At 44.0% G+C, this 11,531-nt stretch overlaps 1 protein-coding gene across 1 annotated transcript; it reads right to left on the bottom strand.

Moving 5' to 3' along the window:
- Positions 1 to 1,090: 1,090 nt before the first annotated feature.
- LOC104525029 (diacylglycerol kinase delta-like) lies at positions 1,091 to 11,213 on the bottom strand. Its single transcript, XM_010168077.2, has 11 exons — positions 11,124 to 11,213; positions 10,251 to 10,358; positions 9,549 to 9,662; positions 9,009 to 9,143; positions 6,217 to 6,368; positions 5,350 to 5,461; positions 5,093 to 5,185; positions 4,603 to 4,722; positions 4,144 to 4,261; positions 2,763 to 2,893; positions 1,091 to 1,612 (listed from the first exon to the last, which is right to left on the bottom strand). Exons 1-11 carry the CDS (start codon positions 11,202 to 11,204, stop codon positions 1,523 to 1,525), a joined length of 1,254 nt encoding a protein of 417 aa, XP_010166379.1. The 5' UTR covers positions 11,205 to 11,213; the 3' UTR covers positions 1,091 to 1,522.
- Positions 11,214 to 11,531: the final 318 nt, after the last annotated feature.

The following is an 11,531-nucleotide window of genomic DNA, read 5'->3' as shown; positions in this document are numbered from 1 at the left end:
TCCTGCTGTCTCATCAGCTTTACAGCACTGAATGTTCCCAAACTCCCTTTGCAGTGACAAACATGGCAATATAACTATGCATGCTGGTCTTGGGGCTTTAACAGAGACTCGATTGGGGTTGGGCAATACAGCGGAAATTTGAAGGTTGTCTAAGAACTGTGATTCAGAGGCACTAATTTTTCAATGCTCCACTGCTGGTGGTATCAAAGGCAATTTACCAACGTACTCCAGTTTTCATTACAATGCTTATCCGCTCAGTAACAATCCTCCTTCTCTCAGTGCTCTTACAGGATCCCTGGTGTTTGACAGCACATATGTCTCTCAGGGGTAGAACCCAGGAGGACTGAGCCACCCTAATCTTTTGGTATCCTCCTTGGAGTGAAGGAGCAAGGCAGCAAGAGAGAGATGCAAGATGGAAAAGCCACTAAAACCAAGACAGGTAAAAAGATGCAAGTACTACAGATAAACCGTATCTTTTGTGACTGAAATATAGTTTTCTGCGCAGCAAGTTGAAGTAAAGAAACAGCTTTGTTTTCTTTGGCCACAAAGGTGGCACTAAATGGGGAGAAAGCTGCTCCTGGCTGCTGTCAGTCATGCTGCTCCCCACACCAAGATGGAGCAAATTGTTCCATATCTCACTCCATTACATTACATTTCTCACACAGCCCAAACAGCTAGTTAGCATTCCTCTCCTGTTCATCGAGTCGCCTGAGGATGAATTCAGAAGGAAGAATGTCAGAGTTGATCTCCTGTAATCCTTTGGCTCTCCAGAATTTTGTCTTTTCTTACTGCCAGGAATTTCTGAAAAATTTTGTGATGCCCGAAAACCTAAAGGTTGTACCATTGCCACTGGCTGGAAGAAGAGAGCCAGCCCCAGAGGAAGACCCTGCAAACTGGTGCAAACTGCTGTTTGAACCCCATGCATTGTTTGTTGCAAGGCATAAGTGAGTGAGAATCATTGGGTATTCATCAGCAAGAGGTCTGTACTGGCTTTGAATTTCTGACACAAAACGCATGCAACTACAGATACATTAAAAAGGGATTAGTAAAACACAAGGACAAGCTTTGTCCCACTTAAATGCTATAGGTGTGACACACTGATAAGCAGGAAAGTTTTGGGTCTGAAAAGACTGTCAGATGCTCCTGAACTATGACTGGCCAATATATCTTTTGCCCTGAATAATTCTACTGTGATGAAGTTATCCAGTAAAGGTAGCTGTGTTGCAATTCTCAGGAGTCCTGCACTGTCACTGGAACCAGAACTTCCCACACTGGAGGACATGGTTCTTCAAATAGCAAGTGAGTTCTCTTCCAGGAGGCTCTGCCTGACCGCAAATAAGATGCCTCTCGACTGGATGCAGCCGTACCCCACAGGAAAAAGGTAGCACCATGCTTGGTTGATATGAGCTCTGAACAGCTACAGTTTGGCTGTTCAGTAGCGACAGTTGTGAGCACATCTGCTCAGTGAGGTGACTGCTGTGTAGTTAGGGGGAATGGTAGACACAGGCTGTGAAAACAGAGGCTAAACCTCGCTGGCAGGAGTACTCCGGCTCAGCTCCTTGATCCCGTGCAGTATTCTCTTCATATGACCCACTTTGGTCACACCCAGGTCCTGGAAGAAAGGAGAAAACCTTACCTTAGGAGAAAGGCAGGGAGGAAATTCCAGGTGGCCAAGCAATGGTTACAAACTAGTCAGCCAGTTAGAAAGAGAGGAGGAAAACTACCAGAAAGATTACAAACCTGATGGTTATATATGGAACCTCAAACCATGTGTCAAAAAGCTATCGGAGCATGAACAAGGTAATGAGCAGGCACAGAGCAATGGAGAGAGACAACTGCAGACCATTAGCCAGAAATGCAAATTGATTTGACTGTTAAAAGCCAAAGTGTGAGAACGGAAAGAGCGTACAGATCTCAAGGACCTAAGCTAGTAGCCAAAACATGCAGGGAGAACCAACTAGTCACTGGTCACATCAGATAAATGTGTGAACACTTGGGTACCAAGCAACAAAACACAGGCTGTAGCTGGATGGCATGCAGAGGAATCAGCTACACAGATTACAGCAAACCTCACACCAGGAAGATGGTCAAAATCACAAATGAAGATCCAAGGGGCATTCAACAAATGCAATGCACTACTTTACAACAAAGTATTTTTCTGTTATATGCAAGTCACCAGAATGATGACATAAATCTTTTGCACATGTAAAGAATCACCACTTTCAATTTTTGTCTGTATTGAAAGCATCTCCCGGTGAGATGAAAAGCTGTACCATGTGGTTACTAAGTTCCATTCTTTCTATCTAGTAGCCTCAACAAAGATGATGATAATTTTTTTCTTGTAACAAAGAAGTGTGATGATGTATGACTGACTGACTACAACATAAGATGCAAATTTTCCCAATCACAGCATGTTCTGCAAAGATGGTACAGGAACTGAGAAGCTGAAAACTTCCATTCCATCATTAAAATCACAGACTCTCAAGAACATTATCTGCAATCTGTGTGCTGGACTGTATTACATCTCCAGGAAGCTGTGGCAGAATCGGACAGTTGGTCTCTGAACTAGGTGTTCTATCGCCCTGCTATTAAAATATCAGGTGACCTGAAATGGTGAGAAAATAAAACAAGGCCTCAATGAACCCGTTCATCTTGCCAAGGCATGTGGAATGAACAGTGGGCAGATCATTTCCAAGCACATTCAGCACAGAAGGTCATGCAGATGCAGCTGGCTATTTCTCATGAGCTGATCATGAAAGTACCTTGAGGTCCCTCCGTTCGAGGTGCAGGAGCTCAGAGCCCCGGACGTCATGCCGGATGAAGATATCCTTATACTCACAAAGACTGAGATGCTCAAGCCAGGCCGCAACCTCCTCCGTTCCCCAGAGGTGAACTGTTAGAGATGGAAAAGCAGGAGTGCATTGAGTACCCAGAATCCCAAGACAGTGAGAGATGAGGACACCATCAGCACTCAGTGCCAGAGAAGCAGGGCAAGCATACCACAGCCTCAAATCAAGGGGAGGGCAAGGACTGGTAGCATGATCTACAGTCTCAAACAAAGGAGGTAGGGCAGAGAAAGTGAAGAGGTGTTCTCTTAAGCAGAGGCTAGCTGCAATAAGGCCAGGAGGAAGTGCAGGGTTGTTTTGACGGGATTTGAGATGCTTTTTAAAATTTACCCCTATGATTAGAAAAGTAAATTCCATTATATTCCTCTGCTTACAAAACAACAGTCATAAATTATATCATGAAGAATCAAGCACAGATTAGTTTGCTATTATGCACAAGAACTTGTGCTCAGTAAACAAAATAGCAATCTCTCTCCCCTAAGTCTGAGGAAGAGAGGAGGAGTTTAGACTTCCACCCTCTCGCACAGCCTCTAAATAAGAGAATAATAAAGTTCCCAGGTTGTAGGAGGCAATGAATGAACACCAGCCTATCAGACAGAAGGAGACTATACCCACAATTCCATGGCAGAGGACAGGACCCAGGAGCCCACAGAACAGGTAGTACTTCTGAATTTTAGAAGAAAAAAGTCTTCATAAGGAGAATATAAACCAAAAATCAACTAATCCAATTGGAGAGAAAGTGTCTTGAATGGTAATTTGTTGACTCATGGCCAGTTTTTATCTACTGACCGGTAGGATTAAAGGTCAGGGTGCACCTGTGGTGATGCTGATCCCCAGCCAATTAGACATGAAACTTGATTAAAGCTTGAGGATGAATCAATGAGAAAAACATAATTAACTGTGTCACAGAGAATTAGCAGTGAAAAGACTGGAGTTATGCGGACTTGGGCCTCACAGTCATTCCAATACCTAAAATGTCAAAATCCTCATATTCACTTCACTGAGCACTCCCAAAAATATCCTTGAAAATGTCTGGATGTAGGCAGAATTCTTCGGAGGTCACTTCCTGTTTCTGTTCAGGAATATTTGCGTGGTACTGGGGGATCATGACTTAGACCGAATGGAGCAATAAGCTACTTTGCAACATGAAAAAGACAAGGCTAGACCTCCAAGAAAAGGCAGATGCATGTGAAACAGAAGAGCGAGAGAATGTGAGAGGAAACAGACAGACAGACAGAGAACAGTGGTGCAACCACACTGATGTGACAGAGACACAATGAATGAGCAGACTCGGTACCCGGCAATCCCATGCTACTATGAGTCTCCTTATTTTTGTTGTTCTTTTCCTTTTTAAACTTGGTCACCAGTCGGAATTTGCCACTGCGACTGCGTTTAGAATAATCCAGCATCTGGTTCTGTAAGAACAAAACCAGAAAATCAGGCAAACAGTCACAAACTGATTGGAACAGACCAAGAGCAACAAGTACTGTGAAGCTCAGCTCCATGACCTTCTAAGAGTGGGGAAAAAAAATTTCTAAAGTCATTCTGATCAAGAAAGGAAAGGAAACAGAGAAAGTTGATCCCATATCAGGCAAGGGACCTTAGCAGGAAACTCCTTTCTTTAGCCCTAGTGAGTCAAGTTTCCTTCTTAATTATTTTTTCACATATCAGTCATGTATTCACAGGAAGTCAAACACTCACAGCCAACTAGTGAAAAAGAGAACAGCTTGGAAAACATAGCCTTGGTCCTCCTCACCTCCTCATCACAGGGCTCCATAAGCTGCCACAGCCAAGGGATGTCTGCCAGTTTCCTCAGCTGGAGATCCATGTCTGCCAGGGCTGCTTGAAGCTGTTCCTTCTGTGGAGGATCTAATTGCTGGATCAGAAATGGAAGCAAGGCAGAGTGAAAAGCCATATGGTGGAACACACAGACAGGCCCTTGCCTTGAAATTCCTAGCTAACAAAGCAGTTCCTGCTTTTAAAAGGAAGTGCACAGCAGGCACTCTGCCCAGAAGTTACCAAGTAAATGATTTTCATCTTTTCTGATCTCCGGACTCCGCACAAGCTAGCTTGACTGCTCATCATGCCTACATAGCAACACCATCCTAATTCCTGGATGATAACATTTAAACTGACTTGTTGCAAAGACAAAGAAGACCAAAACCAGCAAAATGTTGCTGGCCAAGGCAACAGGAGGAGAGGAGAGAAAGTGAGAGGCTGCTTTACTCCTGCTTTGTGCTTCTTACCAGTGCCATCTTGCCCGCCAGCAGCAGCTCTGTCTCATTATGCAGGGCTTTGACATTATTCACCATCTCTACAACAAGGCTGCAGTTCAGACCCTGCAGGGAAGCAATTCATGCGCAAATTAAGCCTGGAAATGCAGAGGTCTGAGCAGTCAAAAGGAAGAAGTCTTAGACAAGCAAGGCCTACTTTTGGTCAATCAGAAAGGAAAACCAAGAGCTATGGAACAAGGACAAAATGGGAGATGCCAAGTGTGAAGTACCTCTGTAGACTTGGATTTAGCGTAGACTTTGTCCATAGACTTGGAGCTGGCATTGACAGCATGGGCAAGCTCCTGTTCCATGTCCTGATAGGATTGGGCTATCTCCCGAATGCTAAAGAGAGAATTACAGATTGCATCAGAATATGCTCAAAGCAGTTATTTTCTGACTGGGTATCTCCTTTTAAAACCCATCTGAGTGACAAGAGCAGGGATAAAGCAAGGGAGGGGTACAGCCTCTGGCAAAGTAGGGCAATTCTCCCTGCTATAGTGAGCATGCATAGGCAAAGCAAGGCAGATTTCACATGCACAACTCCAGGTGCATTTTCAATTCTGCAGTTTGAAATATGACCTAGATATTTTAGTATCTAGGCCATAGTGATGTGAAAGGCAGCTGCACATATGGCACTTTAATTAATACTTCTCCGATTTTCTCTGAGGCCCAAACCAAGGAGCTGAGTATCTGAGTAAAGGATGAGCAGGTGAGCATACAGTGACTTCTTCCAGAAATCTCTGCTGGGCATCAGGGTTATAAGAAAACAACTTGTCATCTGAGTTCCTAGAGAGTCCTTTGTTTCATTTCTGATAAAAATCATTGATACTCAGAGATAATGGGTTCTTTCACAATTAAAGGATCCACGTTTGCTCACGAAAGTAACGTTTTTTGTTCAGAATGACCTAAGAAAGTTTATTCCACTTCAGTCCTCGTGCAGCTGGGATAGTGCATAATGAACAATGCTACCCCCAGTGACATGGACCAGCACTGCAGAAGATAAGAGTGAACAGAAACATCTCCAGGAACAGGGAGTAGGATAAGAACTTCAGGGACCAGAGGAGGGCTCTATTCACCAAAAGCAAATTGAGTCCCACCTGTGGATCAGAGCACCTGCAGCTTGACCAAACTGGTTGATTTGGGTGGATTCTTCTTCAGACATGATCTCTGGTTGCAGAGAGAAAGAGGAGGGTCGGGACAACTCACACTTCTGTTTGTCCTCCCAGGACTTCAAGGTGCTCTCAAATGCCTAAAAACACAGCAAGCAAACTATAAGATATCTTGTAAAGCTCCTATAAAAAACAATGGCTGTGCCTATGCCTGTAAAACATGTACATCTGGTATAGACACTTTTTACTGCAGGACCCACTTGTTCAGCTGCTTGTAACTTAGCTAAACGAACTGTCTGGGCTGAAATTTTCCATGCCACATGCTTGCCTTGGCCTAAATTTTGCTTAAGCCTAGTTTTTAGTTGAAACTTCTAGGCCAATTCTGAGGGCCAGACTAGCAAAATCCACCAGTTCCCTACTGGTGGCAGCCTTTTCTTTGAGTAGCTATATTGCCTCTACACTTGACTATTACTGTACATCTCTTCAAGTGACATCTCAGAGGTAGCAACTAAAAATGTTCATGGCTCCTCCTTATCTAGAAGTAAACTGGGCCTCCCCAGTAACTGGTGGGACAAGTAACTGAACTCAAGAGCTAGGACCTCTCCCACTTGCACTCATACTGATACTCCTGCTGGCATCAGATAGTGGTATGGGAAGAAGTAAAATAGATACAATGCAGAAGGATCAAAATTGGACTTGGTGAGAATGAAAACTGGCATACAAAGCCTCAGGGCAAGGAGAGACAGATCAACGAGCGCAAGAAATGGCAAGAGAGAAAGTGAGACAAGAGAAGGGACTATGGGAAGGGAAGACCGAAATAGGAAGAATGATTCTGAGAAGATGATAGCAAGCAGGGGTGTGAAGCTTTCATGAAAAAAAAAGTTTTAAAAAAATCAGAATTTGGGGATCCAGAAAAGGAAAGGAGATTAACTGTGATGGGTGGATAAGAAAGGGGATGACAATGGTAGTAGTGGATCCTGGGCGTGGACAGTCAAATGAGAGGAGTACAGACTAGGTAAGGAGCATGGGACTAAGTGTAGAGAAAGGAGATGAATGGAGCGCAAAAGTCAGTGTCCACTAGAACACAACTGCCTTTGGGGACAAGCCAAGGTTCTGGGGACATGCCATTCTCCTGCATCTGTGAATACCTGTGAAGCCCTGTGGTAAAGCATTCCATTCCCCTACTGCTCCTCATACAGGACAAAATCAAGCTCTCAGCTCAGCACAAGCTATCTGCTGATCTCAACCTTGCTGATGACTCTTCAGTAGTCCAGATGATGCCACACAAGGGAATTTGAAATTTTCCATCTTCAGTTTAGGAAACTAAATATCCCAAATCACATTTGAAAAATGCTCCCAAAGGTACAGGGTCACACATGTGACGAGAGGATCCCACTTCATCTACTGTATAGGCCATATTTGCTCTGTGAAGGGGTGTGTAACAATGATCAAAAGGACAGCAGAAAAAATAACAATAAGCCCACAGTGAAGACAAAAGCTGAATGTTACTCTGCAAAAATGGAACCTCTTCCTCAGTGGTAATTCCATGCCTGCAAAACTGGGTTTGCAGGCAATGAGTGGGATGGCACAATCACAGCCATGGCTTCAGATGGCCCAACACACACAGCACACTCACTAGGGACTTGTATGTCCTCTCCGCCTCTCGTGCTTTACTCTGCCTTTCCCACTATACTCACATTTAGGTTGCCTCTCCTTTTCTCTCTCCCACTTTTACAGCAGGAGTCTTGTTCCCCCTTGCTCTCTGTGCTATGTCCTTCAGTCACTTCCCCTCAAAGTCTCAGTGTGACACTGCAGAAGCTCACTGTCCCTCCAGGAAAGACTGCATACCCTATTCCTGCCTCCTCCTTTCCCCAACGTCGTATCAATATCCACTGTTTTCTCTCAGCTAAGACAGGAGACAGGGCAATACCCAAGACCCATGACAGGGGCTCTGCATGCCCACTTTCTTTTCATACCATCATACTTGTAACATCCTGCCAGGGAACGCGCCTCAGGCCTGTATGAGGCTGCCTTCCCTTTTTCTTCTTCGTTGTTCTCTCTTTTCTCGTCATTCAGCAGTTCTCTCTATTCTTGTTATTCCCTCCTTTGCAGAGGACTTTGGTTTGCTCTGGAAGTTGGGTAAAGGGGCGTTATGCTGGAAAGTATTAAGAGCTGCTATCAACTCAACTGTTTATCCATGGACAGTTACAGAGTTGGGGGGAACCATAAAGCCTGTTTGTGCCACAGCAAGGCCTTAATCCTTTCCATTGCCTTACCACCATTCAGTAATATGTAAAATGGCAAGGACACTTCCTTAGGTACTGGTACTCATCAGATATACTTGAAAATTACGAGATGAGACAGACACACATTGCTGAACAAGGCATAAGACACTGCTTTACTTGGTCAACGAGGTATAAGCCACATATTGAACAACAATGAGAAGTTAGAATATTGAACAGCTGAATCTAGACAATCCGCAGCACTCAGTGAGACAGGCATCCTGTGGGAAAAACAGCATGCAAGTGTATTAGGAAATGCTGTCACAAGGCACCTAGAAAAGGAAGCAAAATAAGCCTGCATGATTAACCTTATTTATGCGCTTTCCCAAGTGGTGAATGCAAGTTTAATCATGTTCTTTCCAAAAAGTTTTCTGGTGTGTAGCGAAATATGCTTCTTACATTCATAAAGATTAGCTTTCATGTGTGGCTGCTGCCATACTCTCCAGGAGTATGTAACATTGAAACACGTATGCAAAGTGTATACAAGGCTGCTCTTACCCTGTCTCGGGTGAGGGTCTGTGCTCTGTTCTTATGAACAATCCAAATGTAACCTGGAGGCTGGATCCAAGCTTCTCCATCCACTTGCACAGGAACTCCCTCTTCTCCCAGGATTGCTATCTTCACTGTCCGACACTGCAAGAAGTGATTGCATCAGAGAAGTTCAAAATGTTGGTTTTCCAAAAGCATGATACCTTCTCTTTCTTGCCAGAGCACTTCCCCAGCTGCTGTAGCTTTGGTGCTACTAGAGGTACACATGCCTGGGTGGCAGGGCACACCTTGCCCTTGTGTAGCAGGGACCATTTGCTGTGTCTTTTGACTAATGTGTATTTGAATTGGTGGTCTAACTCATACCGCAATGAATGCTGGCAAACAATTCCATACCCAAATTGCCCCTAGACATGCTCATTTTCACCCTGGTGGATGCTCTTTCCATGGATAAGAGAGAGCAGAACGGAGGGCTTTACGGACTGAAATTGGCAAAAACATCACAAGCTGGAGAGAGAGGAGACAAAACAAGCTCACAAAAGCAATTGATACCTGTGCGATCCGGTGATGCTGTAGGTTTATCACTCGTGACACTGCCATCTGCATGCTACCAAACACTGCTACCACCTCCAAAATCTTGTCATCGAAGGAGGGGGCTGTAAATGTCTAGACAGATACAAGGGAGAGAGAATTCAGTTGACATACAGCTCTGTTGGAGAGATTTCCTTTTACCCACTATTGGTGAAGATTTGGGGCTCAGCTTTCAATTGTGTAATCTGTATAAAATTAACAATGAAGCTAGAATGCGAAGATTTGCAGTGAGCTAGAAGGGAGAAAAAGGAGCCTCAATATTCCCACTGTGCTTCTGATGGCAGCTGAGACAATGGCTGCAGGATACAAGGCAATAATTATTCTTATGAGAGCAGGTAATAATGCAATATTTCTGCCTGGATCTAACTCCCTTTCTCTTCAAGGGGTTTTACTTGTCAGGCAGTTTGAGGGCAGAAGGTCAATCTAAAGTACTTCTTTGAAGTCCAAATGGTCAGGACAGCATCTGTATTTTTTCTGAATCACTACAGACCACTTGGGTGCAAAGCTTCTGAATGCTGGGCTTCAGCATCCTATCCACTTCACAGAGAAAGCACATGCAGACAGGTCCTTTGCCCTCTCTGTCCAAGCTCTACTCTCAGGGGCTATGACTCCAGAGCGACAGTAAGTAAAAATATTTCCTGGATTGCCTTAGAGAATACTCACATCATCTTCCTTGGTTCCTCCCCAGAAGTTGGTGCCTCCTGCATAGCTGGGAATGTTGAGTACAGCAATTCCCTGGAGACTGGGCAAAGGGATTGGCCTCCCATCACACTACACAAAAAAGAAGGCAACACTACTCTCAGTACAGCAGGAAGGAGCCCCTCCTGCCAGAGCACATCCTCTAAGAACAGAAAACAGCTTAGTAATAAATTAATTCAGGTTTCTTCCAGTTTATTCTTGACCTAACAGAGTTGAACATATCCATTCATGTCTCATGAACCACATCTCCTCTGGCAAAGGGCAATTTTAGAGGGATACTGTTGCTTCTTTTCCCCAAAGAGGAAAAAGGTACAATGGAGAGGCTTGGCAAAACCTCTTGGTTTATTTCTCCAAAAAGGGGAATAAAACTTCTGAAATACTTAAACAGTCTGCTGTAGTGAGGGTCTCCTGCAAGCTACCTGTTGATGCTGTACATTGCGCATACAAGAATATTTCTTTTCCAGTTTGATGCACATTATAGTATAGTTAAATGAAAGTTTTGCACTGCACCTACTAGCTAAAACGTTGTGTTCACATGCAAATCACACATGTAACATGAGAATCTTATGTATGTTTAATACTGAGCTGGGGACAGCTAATACTTTCCAGTAGGATGACACTCCCCTTAGAGGCTAAGAATACAAGTTATCTTCCAGAACCAGGAAAAGCCACTTTTAGCTAGTTCAGGGTGAATAAAACAATTACATTGTATCAGGCAGGGAAGCGCAACACCCTCACATCACCAGGTAGAATCACCAAGCTAGAGTCAAAAGAGTCTGAAGGAAATGCAATAAGGCATCCCAGTTACAGCAACAAAAGGGAATGCTAATTCCTCACCTCCAGCAAGACCTTCTGCTCCAGGTTTTTATATGTTCTGTGTAGCAGCTCCTTGGTCCCCAATACTCCGTACCACATCATGTTTTTAGTACGACTTCTAAGGGGGCAAATGAAAAGAGAAAAAGTTAGCATAAGCATTTACCTTTCCACTTAGAGGGGAAAAAAAACCCCACGTTGAAATGGTACCTCCTATGTACTAAAACACAATGGTGCTTTGTTTCCAAAAGGGTCAAGCGCTCAAAATGGTCATCGCTTGTGCTTGGAAACTACTCCCCTTGAAATGAATGTCAGGTAGGAATTGAGGATGAGTGAGTAATGCACATTACCAGAAACACACACACAAATTCCCCTGGCTATGAGATTCTCTCACAGCTAAATAGCAAGCCCAGGAGAAAAATCTGTGAGTGC

This window comes from Antrostomus carolinensis, unplaced genomic scaffold, assembly GCF_000700745.2.
Source record: "Antrostomus carolinensis isolate BGI_N321 unplaced genomic scaffold, ASM70074v2 scaffold15295, whole genome shotgun sequence".
NCBI classification, from domain to species: Eukaryota; Metazoa; Chordata; class Aves; order Caprimulgiformes; family Caprimulgidae; genus Antrostomus; species Antrostomus carolinensis.
The sequence above is the reverse complement of the archived record's forward strand: the minus strand, read 5'-3'. Positions and strand labels throughout refer to the sequence as shown.